Genomic DNA, 16,561 nt, shown 5'->3' with positions numbered 1-16,561 from the left:
TAATCAATTAAGAGTTCAATATTTTTTAAAAACTTAATTTGTTACTTTTATTTCATATTTTGTCACCTAAATCTCTAATTAGGGGAGATTAGGTACTATTGAAGCAAAGGACGGTTGAAACAATACAAGTAGCTCGAGAATCGTTAGTGATACAGTACGACTTATAGGGAATCGAATGTATTTGAAATTTCAATTGTTTGTCAAAAGAGCTTTTTTTTCGGAAAATGACAGGAACTATGTGATCGAAGAGCTACCTTACGGAAAAGATATAAAATATTGTTTCACTGTATTTGTTTTTTCACAAATCGAAACTTTGTGAAAATCGAAAGCTTGGTCTTGTTCTAGCTTTTTGAACCGAATACTTTTTTTAAAATGAAAGAGAGATATACAAACAAGCTACTAGGGGGAAGAAGAAAAAACATCGTGTTTACTTTTTTGTACTTTTTTGACTTTGTGTTTTGATGTAGTTCAGGCTTAACACAACAAATAAAGTACCTTGGCACCACTGTTTTTATCGAGAGAAAGTAAAATCTGGATAATTATCTGGATTTTTCAAAAATCTATACAGATTAAGTTTTTGTTGTTTTTTGTTTTTTGCCTCGAAAGATTCATATAGGGCCCCCAAACAGAATTCGGTAGGCCTCCAAAGATCCATAGGAGGCCTTCATTGACTTAAAGGCCATAAAGATAATTCTGTGGGCCTCGAAAGATCCATATGGGGCCCACAAACAGAATTAGGTAGGCCCCTAAAGATCCATAGGAGGCCTTCCATAAACATGATTCTGTGGGCCTCGAAAGATCCATATGGGGCCCCCTGAAAATCCATAGGGGGCTAACAAACAGAATTCGGTAGGCCCCTAAAGATCCATAGGAGGCCTTCATTGACTTAAACGCCACAAACATGATTCTGTGGGCCTCGCAAGATCCATATGGGGCCCCCTGAAAATCCATAGGGGGCCCACAAACAGAATTCGGTAGGCCCATTAAGATCCATAGGAGACCCCCTGAAAATCCATAGGGGACCCACAAACAGAATTCGGTATGCCCCTAAAGATCCATAGGAGGCCTTCATTGAATTAAACGCCATAAACATGATTCTGTGGGCCTCGAAAGATCCATATGGGGCCCCCTGAAAATCCATAGGGGGCCCACAAACAGAATTCGGTAGGCCCCTAAAGATCCATAGGAGGCCTTCATTGACTTAAACGCCATAAACATGATTCTGTGGGCCTCGAAAGATCCATATGGGGCCCCCTGAAAATCCATAGGGGGCCCACAAACAGAATTCGGTAGGCCTCTAAAGATCCATAGGAGGCCTTCATTGACTTAAAGGCCACAAAGATAATTCTGTGGGCCTCGAAAGATCCATATGGGGCCCCCTGAAAATCCATAGGGGGCCCACAAACAGAATTCGGTAGGCCTCTAAAGATCCATAGGAGGCCTTCATTGACTTAAAGGCCACAAAGATAATTCTGTGGGCCTCGAAAGATCCATATGGGGCCCCCTGAAAATCCATAGGGGACCCACAAACAGAATTCGGTAGGCCCCTAAAGATCCATAGGAGGCCTTCATTGACTTAAAAGCCATAAACATGATTCTGTGGGCCTCGAAATATCCATATGGGTCCCTTTGAAAATCCATAGAGGGCCCACAAACAGAATTCGGTAGGCCCATTAAGATCCATAGGAGGCCTACGTTGACTTAAATGCCGCAAACATAATTCTGTGGGCCTCGAAACATATATAGGGGGCTCACAAACATAATTCTATAGGTCTCGAAAGATCCATAAGGGGCGCAATAGATTTATACTGACTAAAAAGGCCAGAAACCGATTTGAAGCATGACGTGAGTGAATTTAAAAATTGAATTTCAAGTGCTTTTAAGAAATGTTTTCTTGCCCGAGGGCCTACCGGGAAAAATCCAGAATGCCCGGTGGGCCAGTCCGCCCCTGTTTGGAATTCCTCCGCTATGCTTTTGAGTACAAACATTTGATCTACCTCTTCCTTGTCAGAGCAGGGGGTAGATTCTATACGAAACGAAACGAAAACGATCATTCGTTGAAAAACGAAAGAAAATTTGCGACAGATACAGAACAATTTCTTTCGTTTTTCAAGTTATATGAATCAAACCGTTCGCACAAACGAAAACGATTGTTCGTTTTCGCCATACAGAATCTCCGCCCAGGACATGTGCAGGCAAAGTGAAGAAATGAGAAAGAGTCTTAGCGCTAATACCGGTACTAGTCCTAAAGTTAGTCCTCAAATCGGTATCAACACATTACTTCACTCAAATACTAAGCTTTAAAATTGCCAATTTTATTTTGAGTACTAACTAGGACTAGCTACCTTATCAGCTAGTACGGTCATTATACCAATCGTTAATACTCAAATCCGTACCAAGTGATTACTTCATACGAGTACTAAGACTTAGTCTGCCCCTAATCTCGTAATGGGCCTAACTACATTTTTCTTACTTCTGAGTTATAGAGGGAAACACTAAGGGCGGAATTCATAGTCGCTCATGGAAATCCTTATTCATAGTCATCGCTGGAGTGTGGAGTCGAAATTTTTCTAATATCGCAATTTGCATATAAAAATGAGAAAAATCAAAATTACATTTTGAATTTTCTGACTTATTTGAAGACCTAGGCTAAAAAAATATATCAGAATAAATCAGAGACAATGCCCTAACTCCAAATATGCAAAAATAAAATCAAAATCGAAAATTTTGTAGTTAGGGCCTTTACGAGATTATCTATGGGCAGTAGTATGGATTTGAATGTTTCAAGAGATATTGAATGTTGTTGATTTTAATAATTTGTAATTGATTAGTTAAATAATTGAATAAGTATATCGTCGTTTTTAGCTGTGTTCCTTTGGCCTTAAGTATCTACTGCTAAGTACTTCTGGTTGTATTCAACTCCATTTCTTCTATTGAAAAAATGTCTTTGAATGGATTCAGAAGTACTAAAAAGTACTTTGCTGAGCCCAAAGGAACACAGCCTTTATTAATCTTTAGTCACTTTAATCATCGAAGTCTATTTAACAAATCCCACGAGTCATGTATCTTGTCTAGCTACGCCGGGTACTAGGCTGACTTAGTACTTGTGTGAAGAAAATGACCATTAGACATTTTAAACTTATTCAAATTAAAAATTCGAGGGGTAAAAGATTATGAAAAAAAAGTTGTTAAGGGATCTTTGAAGTGAGAAAACACTGAGGTATAACCCGGCGATGAGTAAGTGTATGAAGGTCGATAAGCTTTAACCGACCTTCATAAGAAAGTAGGATAAATTGATGCGGTAAAAGTAAGGAAAAACTGACATAGCAACGCTGTACTGCTACAATTCTGCAGGAGTATGTAATGTGATATGGATACCAAACTTGACTTAACGTTTTATAACTGTAGCGTGTACCTCTACCTACATCAATATTCACCAACGATTCTGAAATCATCATCAGGAGCTGTTATCTTAAACCATCTAATCAACAATCAATTGAATAGGTTAGGCAAAGCCAATTTAACAAAAAATAATGTAAAATTGTAAGTTTAAAAGAAGTGAATGACCGTATCTTTCGTGACTATTACTTCAAGAAGGCGCAATATTCAACTAAATTTGGGGTTATAAAGCCTTTTAACAACGGGCGAGCAAAACGCTTTCAGGAAGCATGCATAAAGTCTTATAGTTTAATGTCTATCCCACACATGGTCTGGGACTTCGAAATTTGATCAGACATTTTTGAACAAGATCCGGCAGGTGCAGATTCGTAAAATTAAAAAAAAATATATATATATATATTGGTGTGTTTTAAACATGCAACACATCAAATCAAAGTGCTTTTAAAGACAAATTTAAAGAGATCAAAATAAATACAAACATATAACCATTCCTACAAATTTTATGGTCTTTTTGATATACCTATTGTCGTATATTATCAGTACAATAGTTAAATTATTGAAAATTAATTAGATGCGATGGAATATTGATTAAATTTGATATAAATATATAATTAAATTTAGATCATATTTCGACAGAATTCAGTGATTATAAGTTATTTTTTTCCATATACCTACAAAGCAAAAAAAAAAATATAAACTACTCTTCGTGTTCTTCTTTTCCAATATGAATCCGTAAATAAAATAAAACCACAAAAAAAAGTTTAATAAAAACCAAATAAAAAAAAACAGACATTTGACCTCGATTGCTTTGCATGCACGTGATGCCAGGTTATTGATTAAAACAAATGCTGGCATTGAGCTGCATTGTATTGCATAGTCAATTGCCTATTCCAGTGAGAAAAGCCTACAGTGGTGGGTTTTAGCCAACCAAATATTTTTGATTTAATCTTTCATCTTAATTTTTTTATGTTTTTTTTTTGTTTTATCTTTTTTCTGTAGGAATCATCTTTAATGGTTATTAGAAAAATTTGTTTTTTTCAAATGGAACGATTTAAATACAATTTTTATCTATCGATTGAGACTTTTTTTTATAGAATAGAAATTGATAAAAATAATAAACTGTCGCATGTTTCTAGACAAATACAATCAAATAAATTCTTAATTGGCATGACTAGTGCAAATTAAAAAAAAAAAAAATGTAATAAAACAAAACTTATGAACGTGCTGGAAATAAAAGAAAAATATTTCATTCAACAGAGGACAGACTTTGTCATAGTTAGGGAACATGCAATTATTTTTTTGTTCATTTCTTTTCAAACTGATTTTTTATTTATATTTTTTTTAATATAGTCTGCAAATAGAGTTGCCGTTTAAGTAAGAATATTTTATAAAATTTGCAGGTGTTTAATCGGCTAATGTGATTTGTGATAGCTGACAGTCTCATTGGACTACCTACTTTGTTGTTGTATTTTGGGTTTTCAAAGGACACAAAAAAGTGCAAAGTGACTGTTAACTCTCACAAATGACATTATTCGGTTAAGACCCAAAATTCTGCTATATTTTGTATAGGTAAAAGTTATGGACTTAAGTCGCTTAGAAATTCAATTTATTATCAATATCTTTAATAAACAATCAAATTTCTTAAGTAAATAAAATCTTGATTAAATTTTCAAATGAAATATTTCCCAAACTCTGGCAACACTTAATCCATAAAACATGTAGTTTCATATTATATTTTTGCTTATCCCAACTTTTTTTTTTTAGTTTATTATTATTTTTTTTTGTATTGTCAAAGTCAAGGTAATTGAACTCAAATATTATAGAATGCGGCACAGTGTAGGCACCTACTTGTACAGAATGCAAAAGTTTACATAAAACGACGACACGATGTAATGCACTTGGTTCATCGATTACCTTATTGTGTTAATGGGCGTCGGCCGGCTGAATGGTTAAAATAGCAATTGGGGTGATTTCTACTTAAAAAAAAAATAAAATAAACAGGAAAATGTCATAATATTTCGTGCGTGATAATAACATGACTTAACTTTCAAGGTCGTATGAGTACAACATTTGCTATTGTTTTTTTTTTTTATAATTGTATGCATGTACAGATGAATGTCTGCATTCATAATAAATTTTTGTTTTATGTTGGCTTTTCATTTTTTTTTAAATTTATTTTGCTGGTGTCAGTACCAGTTAAAGGAAGCTGATAGGTAATTTCAGTAATTTCTTTACTACAATTAATAGCATAGTCAAATGAGACAAAAATTCTTTTCTTTACATTTACATAATTGTTCCTTGTACAAATGGAAGTATTCGTCTCTGATCTTCTCCTCCATTTCCCTTTTTTAAATCGACTTATTTCATTTCCAATAGATCAGTGTTTTCCAACCTTTTTTTTGTTTCCTTGGAAATATATTTTTTCTCCGAAAGTTATTGAGCGATCGTGAATCTCTCTCGAAATGTATTTCCAGGGAACAAAAAACATTCCTTGATAAAATTTTATTCACCGATAACCTCAAATAAATATCAGCCTTATCACCAATTCTATTGAAATCGGTACGAGTCCCGAAAAAAATCACAAAATCCATTCGTATGCCGATTTGTTTGAAATTTTCCATTACAAACGGATATTGTGACTGTTTTTTTTTCGGAATTCGTAGCTAGTTTGCTAATGGATTACGTAAAATCAAATTGCCCCTCTGGAGAACACTGGTACAGATAGAAGAAGAAAAAGTCTCAGAGCAACAAATATTCACCTCCTTTTTTTTTTTTGATGTTTTAACATTAAAGATGTAATGAATTCATACAAATTTGAATGCAACAGGCAGTTTTTTTTTGCCTAAGCTACCCGCAATATTACATGTATTACATAAACAACATGAAACTGCCGATAAAAGCAGAAGTAGAATCCAGCTGAAGATAGAATTCTTGCTATAAATTACAAATAAAAAGAGAGATGTGTTGGTAACACTTCCCAAATCAAATAAATGAATGCGATTAAGGGTAAGCTTACCAACCTTAAACCAATAATGATTTTCATGTTAGCTGACGATTTCGGACTAGGTGTTGTAGTTCATGTATGCAATTTGGAAGCAGACTTTTCAGTCAGGGTATAGTAAATGTTAATATTGCTAAATACCTGAGTGGATGGAAAGGAGGTAAAGTAATTCCTTCTGATTGTCCATCAGACAGTTACAGTGGGTGTTCTGATTTATTGACTTGTTTGAGTTTACTTCCACAGTGTTGTTTTTTAGATTGTAAAAAAAGAAGAACAACACCATGCATTCCTTTTAACGATTTTGAATTTTAGAAATTTTGTTTCCAGTCAAGTTTAATTGATGTTGGTAGGTTGAATTCAAGCCTTTGTTAAAGAATGATCAGACTGTTGAAACGTGGTATGAATATGCAATTTATAAACGCTAAACGCATCATCCAACAGTTAGTTTTATTTATACATTAAATCATTAATTAGTTAAACCTGCATTTGTATATTATTCGTATTTGAATTGAATATGTTTTTTCAAGTGAGTCTTTCTTAGAAAATTCAATGAAAAAAATTTCAAAAAAAAGTTCATCTTCATCATTCCATATTCTTACTCAAGTCAAAATTAAATAGAAAAGGAAAACTCACATAACTACTTGGCACCCAACCAAAATATTTCTTTTTTTTTTTTACAAAAATGTGTAAAGAGATAACTTTGCAACCAAATACGTGCTCTTGTAGGCCCTTATTCAATCAACATAAATGCTTTTAAAGTAGTTTCGAGGAGACTCCAGAGTGCCAAAGAATTGTGTATAGTTTCGCGAAGAGGGTACTTGAAAATTTTCATAGAAGTGCTAATTGATTGCGCTCTCGCTAGACAAGTGGAAAAGCTTAATTTTTTTTTCACGGAAATCGTCGACGTTAATGGGTAGCTACAAACTATAACCAACATAAGAGGTTAAAAAAGTTTGTTTTCATTTTGGCGGGAGGAAATAATAAGTGACAAATAAAAATGTTTTATGACAACTTTTTATTACTTTTTTTTAACTGGTTTTTGATATAAATATTGATATTTTTAAAAATGCATAAATGAACTTGGTTGTACGAAACACTTTGGTTTAAATCTTTATTTCAAAAAGTTTGAAGTGTCGAAAATATAATTTTTTTTGCGTATAGCTCACAAACCGTCAGTGTTTTTGAAAATATTTCAATGCAAGTTTTTACATTATTTAATCTTCTATAAAGAAATATATACATATTTTGTATTGATTTTTAGTTGATCTAAATAAAACTTTCTTGCTAAAATATTCTTTAAATTATTATTTCAATGATTTTTAAGCATCAGATAATTTAATGAAATGCCAATAAATAAGTGGAAATCTGATTTGATTTTTATTGTATACTAAACAACTTTTCAATTTTTTGTTATAAATTAAACAAGAGAACGATTAATTCTTATTGATATCATTTTTTATTATATCCGATTATTCATTTTTCATAAAGCTAAGTCAACGTCATTTAATTATGAGCGATAATAACGTAGCAGGAAATTATAATAAATTCAAGCAAACTCTTTCTATGTATATTGATTTAATGTATTCCAAGTTAATTTTGTCTTATGGAACTCGGTACCTATACAAAAAAAACGTTTTCATGGTCCTTGTATAAGTAATTTTTTTTTTTGCTTTGCTTAAATATCATTGTAGTGACAAATAACCGTGAATATCATTGTGAGCTGTGCAAAATTTTTAATTAAAAAAAATATGTTTTGAATTCCATTACTCTGAGTCTGACATGGAATATTTAAAATAGAACTTCACCATGCAAGCACGTCATGCTTATGCCTGACATTTATGTCTTCTTTCAACATGAAGTTCACGACAATAAATGATAAGGAGAGAACGAATATATAGAGTCCCAGTGATAGTGAGTATTAATATAGACATGTATACGGTGTACAAGTACGTTCAATGCACATTATTTACAATCAAAAATGAAAATCTATTAAAGAAATCACTTGTTGGGAACGTGATTCTAAGCTTCAAGAGTGATAAGGGACGGTACTGATATGTTCAAGGTTTTTGTTTCAATTTTTCTGTTTAGAATACAAATAAATATTTAAACCTATCTCTCTAGGTTTATCTTGTTCTGATAACTTGAATCACTTTGGTTTCATCGATTTGTGTTACGTGAACTTAACTGTATTCATTGTATATAGAAACTATAGTACTATCATGAAAGTGAATTTATTAGGTCCGCTTCCTTTAACTAGGGTGCGCTGCGGTAGCTTTATTCCAATTTTTGGAAAGTAGAATGAAGGAATAAAATACGTGTGTAAGAAAGAGAAAAATACTTTCATCTTTTTAAAAGGATAAAGAGAAAAAACCGAAATCATATGTTAGAAATTTGAATTTCGACTGCTTGGGAATAGGGAAGGAGAAATGTAAACAAAATATTGTTTGTTTACAACGCTTTGTTTATTTCTTGTTTCCTAGGTGATAGTAATTTGAGTATTTTTGAATCAAATAATTTATTTTTGCGAATTTGAATAGATTTTTGTTTTGGGACTTTTATTTGTTATATTCTAAGGCAATGTTGCAACATTTAACTTATCTTGTATTGCTTATTATTTTTTAGGTATAGTTTTTACTTTATAGTTCAAATTGATAATATAAAAACAAGTTTTAAACTGCATCATTTTGAATTATAAAGTAAATAAAGTTAAAAACTAAATAATTAAGCGTCATCGAGGCACATAAAATTCAAAGGAAGGTTATTAGTTTTTGACATAACAAAATGCTAAATATTTTTTTAAAGTTTTATGATTTTTGTCAAGTTTGTATTAATTAATAAAAACCTGAAACATTGAACAAAAATCTTAAAATAAAAAAAAAGTTAAAAACTAAATTGTATGTGTACAATGTACATACATATTTTTAATTAAAAAAATCTACTTCTCTAGAATATAATCAGTTGTAGAGCGCCCTGTAATAAGAAAGCAAAAGCTTTTGTTTTTAAGTAGTAAAGTACATAATAATATAGCATTACTCGCTTTATTAATTCATTAATGAATAAATTAGAGTTAAGTTAAATGTTGCAACATTGCGTCAGAAAATATCAAACAAAAATTCAAAAACAAAAATGTATTCAAGTTTTCAAAACAAAATATTCTATTCGGCAACAATCACCTAGGCAACAAGAAAAAAATATTTCAAAAAGAAGAATACAAACAAAAAAAAAAAAAAACATTTCCAAAGAAGAATACAATTTTAAATTTTATTTCAAACGTGATTGCCACATTAGTCAAATTGAACTAAAATATTTAAGCAGATTATTATAAACGCGAAATACATACACTTAAATACAATCATCTCATGCCAAATTCACTGCAATTATTGACGAATTTTTTCGAGACCATGTTTGAAATTTAATGTTTCATTACTTTCTAACAAGTTAAAAATGCTTCTCACTTATTAAAGAGAGAAGATTCAAACAAAATATTCTACAGAATTTACGTTTTGTTATTTTCGCTGTCAAAAAAATGAATCTAAATTAAATTCAAAAATATTAAATGTTTCTGGACATCATTATTTTGATGGAATTTTATAACTCTGTGTTTTATGAAACTTAAATATTTTTGCGATTACTATTTATCATAAGACTTTTTATATTTGTCTTGTTTAAAAAAAAAGTATTTACTATGTATTTATTTCCAAATTTTTTAATTTATTTGAAAACAAAAAATTTTTACTTATGGGCAACCATGGTTGTACGTTTTAGTTTTTTTTTTCAATTTTTAATAAACAACTTCCATTTCTAATTATGCATCTTTCTATCTCCCTCTATCTACAAAGCTAAATATGTAGTCACTTTCCCCCGAATTGAAATTTGAAATAATATTCCAATATCTTAAATAATATTCCAATATTTTGACGACTCCTTCATTATCTGATTATTCTTAGTCCCCACTCCTGCCAAAATCATTCCATGAATAGGTCCGCTCTCTTGAACCAGACGGCGCTTCAGTCGTTGGAACCCATGATAGTACTATAGTTTTTATATACAAGGCTGTATTAAATAATTTAACAAACACACATAAGATACTCTTAGGTTACCATCAAACGCAATTAAAGCCGGTTGAACTAGTTGTAATTATTTAATTGATGTTCGTATAGTAAGCAATAAAAGGTCATCGATTTTAAATCAGTTAAGTCTGTTTTAATTTTGTTTAGTAAATGTACAACTGAAGTATTACCTACAAGATAAGACCGTTTAAGGATTTTTCATTAGATTTGCAGTAGGATGTTTTTTTTTGTTGTTTTCAGTACCTAATTTCTATAATTCATCATGAATAGACTTCGAGAATAAGGTAAGACAAAACAAAAGGGTCAAACTCCGAATAATTGCTTAAATGGCAAAAGTGTTCACCCCCCTGATTGCAACCCTGATTTTTTTTAAACCTTTCGAACCCAGCGTTACTCTCATGTAACATACTTTTTTAAAATTCGTAAAAAATATTCCATTAAATACTTTTTTAAGTTTCGATGACTCAATTTAAAGTTACTGGATTAGTACAAAAAGTTAGTCAAATATCAAATTTTTAAATTTTTTTCATTGATAACACCGGCACACAAAATAAAAAAAGTGTCATGTACCAGGAACCAGACCTATCTTTAGGTCTGGATTCAGCGTGCCCGAAAACATATAGAAAGATAGGTCTGGTTCCTGGTACATGACACTTTTTTTATTTTGTGTGCCAGTGTAATTGCTAAAGTTTTTTTTTTATATATTTTTTTTTAATTTTGAAAAAAAAGATATAAAATATGTAAATGCAGAAAGTGTTTTCTTTTTTAGCTTAGAAGAAGTATTTTATTTCCTCAGTTGTCCGGCTTTTTTTAGTGGTCACAGACAGTGTATGTCACTTACATGTAACATGAGAGTAGCACATTAGTTTTGCTATTTATTATTTTGGAAAATAACTGTTTGCTATTCATATTTCTTAGTTTTAATGTTCTTAACACTATAATAATAAAAAAAATTTAAATATTGATATTGATAGTTTATGTTCGAAAGGGTTTAAAAAAAAAACTTTCTGGTTTCTCAATTATGTCTGTCTGTTTCTCTGTCTGTTTCTATTTTGAACTACAGATCAAATCACTGAGGCGATTTGCTTTAAACTTAGTAGTTTTGTAAGTGCTTTGGGAAATTTAAATTTTGTTTAGAATCAGAAGCTGCTTTAAGGATTTTGATAAAAAATTAAAACACTGTATGCTTTCGAAAATTAGCTAAAGCTGCTACTTTTGAAATAGAAACCAATATTTTTTGAACCGTTTTATCGGTCGTTATTTGTCATAAAACCGTTAATTTCTGGCTTTCTCGTTATATTAACCTTTTCACCGATTTCAATGATTTTTTAAATTTTAATTAAAATTAATAAAAATATTAAAATTGTGAATTTGCAAAAAAAAAAATACAACTATTAGATTTGTGAATTATTAATGTCTAAACACATCTGACTGTTTTCAAAAACAATTGTTCCCAAAAGTCTGCTGATTGTATTAGATATACTTATATTTTTTCGTAAAACAAAAAAAAAAAAATAAAATGCACGACTGGGTCGCACGTACTTGCTCTTGTAGTTCACAGTATCTTTATCTTAAATATCTATTGGAAATTTAAGATTTTGTTTAGTGTCGAGATAAAAAACCGAAAGTTTAAAAATTAAATTCAAATTTTTTTTTTTTCAAAAATGTTTTTAAAAATATTTTTTGTTTTTTTTTTTTATAACTTATACTTCAAAATGATGTCTGTAAATTTTTAATAAAATTGACTTATGCTGAAATGAAGTTTATGAACTTAAAAAATATGTCAATTTTTGAAAAACGGCAATGCCATATTTCCGTTTTTCGCATTTTTTGAGAAAAACTAAAAACGCAGTTTTGTTAGAATCAATAAGTCTATTACGTATACCAAATTTGATCAAAATCGTTAGAGCCGTTTTCGAGAAAGTTGCAATACCTCGAACACGTTATATAGGAGATATGCGTTAAAAAGGCGATATTAAAAAAAAAAAAAAACTGGTCTAGGGAATAGCGTAAAAAGCATCTGTACCAAGTTTCAAGCAAATCCATGCTTTCGTTTAGGCCCTAGCTCGATGTACAGATGGACGCACAGACGCACAGACGCACAGACCGACGGACGGCATGACGAAAACCACTTTTTTGATATTCTCCATCATCGTAATGTTGGTTTTGATTAAAACCTCAATTTTTTTTTCTACACGAAACCAATACATACTTGCACTATAGAGCAAGTAAAAACGAAATCTTTTAACAAGGTAGACGGTGCAGAAATATAATCGGTTTTTCTTTTTCAAAAAAAATTTATAAAATCACCAAACGTTGAGTGGTGCTTTTTGCCCTGTCTTCGTATATGCCATATCGTGGGCACAAAGCCAAAACCACGAATCTGCAAAATTGTAGTTTTGAGAAAAACGGCTTCAAAGTTTTGGAAACACATGCAATCTTATGGAAACTCGTGCAACAAAAAATGATGTTTTAGGCTTCTAGGCAACAGATGGAGGGTTGGGATTGACGCAGTGAATAGAGGGACCGATAACAAGTAAAATGACACACTAAAGTCAAAATGTACAAAAATGCAGATTTGTGGTTTTGGCGTTGTGCCGACGATATGTAGTCCCAATTTGAAGACACTGCGCTCAATTTAAAATCGCGAGATATTTTAAAAATTTGTATGAGATTTGATAGATTTCTCATTTTTAATGGTGACTTTAATTATTTACAATGGACAGTTAATTTAGACTTAAAGCAAAACATAAAAACAAAAATGTAAAGGGGCTATTTAAAAAAATACTATGTTCTGTTTTTGAGAAAAAAAAAACACATTTCTAAGATTAGTAGGTAACTGCACCGTAATTTATTTTATTAATTTATTTCATTCAAATGATCATAGTTTACATACTGTTTACTTCTAACAAAACGATTTCAAAAACTTTCTTGAAAAGTCATCAAAAATCTTTTCATTTTTGAAACCTGACTTATTTATACATTAGGAGAAAGACATACTGCCATCCGCATTTCTTATTATGTGGTTTTCTGAGTAACTTTCCATTGAAAGTGTAATCCCTCGTTGCAAGGAAATTTTCCACAAATGCAACAATTTTTAGTTCCTCAATGCATCCCTTCGTATTGAAAAAAATCTTCTTTCTCGCTTGTTTCATTTTATTGTAAGTTGTATTCATTGTGACACGTGCTACCCTTAAACTATTTCTGATACAAACTTTCATAGTGATCACTGATCTATCACGAAAACTTATAAGTTAAAACACTAACAACAATAAATACATAAATAAACAGGTTGTTAACTTGATTTTCAGATTAAAAGCTTAATTGTCCGTTACTAACTATATTTCCATATCCAATTTAAAATAACACCCCAACACCACATTAACACACCTCTTCTATTGCTAATAATTGTATAAGTTCACTTAGCACGTGAATAATTAAAATAACAAATAAAAAATAAAATTATAAATAAAATTCATATTTTTTTTTTTTTGTTCAGTTTGTTTATTCACAAACAATATAGGTACAACAAGTCTCTTGCTATTTCGAATCGCCGCCGCCGCACAGTGTGTCGTCCCCTTATGATAAATCACTTTTTTTTTGTTAAAAATTAATATTTTTGCTATTAAAATATAATTTAGAAGTGTCAACTCATATGAAAACATATTTATCTTACAAAATAACCCAGGTTATGTATTCAAAATAAGCTCCGAAACATGAGTACCTCGGAAATCGAAAATATTTTGAGGAATTTATGGGAATCTTTGAGAGTATATATTTCACGTTTGGTAATTGTTTGAAAAATTTTGTTAATGTTATTTTGTTTATTTGAGTGTTGTTGTAAAACGTATAACAAAAAAAAATTAAATTTATAAAATTATATATGAGTTATTAAAATTTCTTTGATAAATGGCCAAAAAAAAAAAAAATTTAATTTTTAAACATAATTTAAAAAAATACTTATTAAATCATATCGATAATTTTTTTATATTATTTTGCCATAGGCCTATACTTAATATTGGCAAAGTTTGGTCTGCTTCTGTTTGCGATTACCAGAGATATTCACATTTATGTGCTACGAGTCAAGTACTCAAAATAATTCATTTTTTGATAAACATCTTCAAGGGGATCACAAAAATGAAAAAATCGATGTTTTTAATAATTTTTAGCCATACACAAGTAACAAAAAGCTGTTTATGTAATTAAAAATATTTTAAATATTGTTTTCAACAAGAAAAAAATTATATTTTTCTGCATACTAGATTTTTAATATAATTACTTGACCCGGCCACGCTCTACTGTGTATTATAGCGTATTTACCAACCTCGCCGATATAAGAATTTACGAAAATGCAAATAAAACGTTATTTCAAAATTTGAAAGCGATTGACAAAAAACTATTCGAGATTTGCTATGAAACGCAAATAAACATACGATTTTTTTGTATAGAGAATATAAACAAAACAAGTTGACTTCAACTTAAGATTTCTCAAGGTAGAAAAAAGATATTGAAAAGATTTAAACGGGCTTTAAAAGAAAACATTTAGTTCTTTTAGAAACTGTCACAAATTTATTTAAAATAAATCACCACGTTCAAGAACATAACCTCAAAAACTGTTAAAAAACGACATTTCAGATTTTCTAACGGGAATATTTCGAAAACGTGATATGATAGAATTTTTCTGAGTTCGGATTCGAGATCAGCACACCAAAAACCTTACGAAAAGTATATTTTTGTTTATATATAAAAAAAAAATTAATTTTGCTCACAAGTGGCTTCTTCAATAAATGTTAATTTCATAAATTATACTAAAAAAAAAAGTAATAGGTTGTTTAATTTGTTAACTTGTAATTTTTTTTTCTATTCCTGCCATAAAAACACAAAAAAAGAAATTAAAACTCCAAAAACTTAGCTGCAAGTATTTATGATAAACTTTTGTATGGGCTCGACACACTGTGCGCCGCGACCATGGAATCAGATCATTTACCAAGTTCACAATTCACATGCGTGTCACACTTGTTTGTTTTTTTTTCTTTTTCAAAATTATACCCACTCTCTCCCACACATGCATGCATATTATTACCGTGAAATAAAAAAAAATTACAAGAGCAAATTTGTTTTTCGTAGAAAAACTTAATGAAAAGTCTTAAATAAATTTCATTATCAGTATATCTCTCTGGTTTAGTTCTAAAACAAACAAACAAAATAGAGATACATCACACTTGAATGACATAGTACTAGAAAATGTAACTTCTAGTCACTCGCGTTGCGTTCAATCCAAGGGATGGGTGTTCTATGTCTGTGTATCAAAAAAGTGTGATTACCAAGCTTTCGACTGACGACTAACGTAAACGTCTCAACTAATTCGACGCTGGATCATTTTCGACACGATTATTTTCTCAATTGCAATCAAAACAAAAGCTTTTTTTTTCATACTTTTCTCTCTAAAAAAAAATAAAAATTCTACTGTGTTCATTAGAAAATGAAGAGAAAATCAAATCAGATTTGAATCTCTGCTGGATTTAAGAACAAATTCCTCAATAATGCTTCAGTAGGGGTCTAATAATTCGCAGACAAACAACTACTACCTCGACTCTTCCTAAGATTCTATATAGCCTACATACATTTACCCCGAAATATTTTGCAAGGCCTCCGCGCGTAGATATTTTTAGATTTTCGCGTGATAAAAAGAAAATCGACGAACAAAAAATAGAAATTGTATTTATTTGTTTTACGGGTGAAAATAAACATAAAATTTATACGAGCCCACCTTTTTAGTAAATAAAAAAAATTCGACTTCCTGTGTCATCGTTATTGGTGTGTGTCAAGGATCCGGTTGTTCACTTAATGTGCATTTAAAAAAAAAACTAAAAGCAGGAAGATCATCCCATAAAACTTAAAATCATGCCGGAAAAGGATTCCAAAGAGGTATGTGTTTGTGTGCGCCCACTTATACGCTTAGTATTACAACACTTCCTCTTCCTTCGAATCTATTGAATAGCAGGGTATTTCTCTCAACAGGGGTTGGGTAGAAGGGTGATGAAAAATAAATATAATTCGCACATATTATAACATCTTTTTTTGTTGTTGT

The 16,561-nt window shown here is 30.7% G+C and overlaps 1 protein-coding gene across 2 annotated transcripts in view; it reads left to right on the top strand.

Annotated features, from left to right (window-relative positions):
• The window catches only part of LOC129913156 (calcium-binding mitochondrial carrier protein Aralar1), a 42,900-nt gene that overhangs the window by 4,985 nt on the left and 21,354 nt on the right, over positions 1-16,561 (top strand). The window contains exon 1 of one of the 2 annotated variants that reach the window (XM_055991697.1): positions 15,823-16,398. The exons of the other annotated variant lie outside the window; for it this stretch is intronic. Coding sequence (XP_055847672.1) covers positions 16,375-16,398 — 24 coding nt within the window. The 5' untranslated portion in view covers positions 15,823-16,374. Of the gene's footprint in view, positions 1-15,822; positions 16,399-16,561 lie in introns of those variants that run through there. 2 annotated transcript variants of the gene reach the window in all.

This window comes from Episyrphus balteatus, chromosome 3, assembly GCF_945859705.1.
Source record: "Episyrphus balteatus chromosome 3, idEpiBalt1.1, whole genome shotgun sequence".
Taxonomy (NCBI): domain Eukaryota; kingdom Metazoa; phylum Arthropoda; class Insecta; order Diptera; family Syrphidae; genus Episyrphus; species Episyrphus balteatus.
The sequence above is the reverse complement of the archived record's forward strand: the minus strand, read 5'-3'. Positions and strand labels throughout refer to the sequence as shown.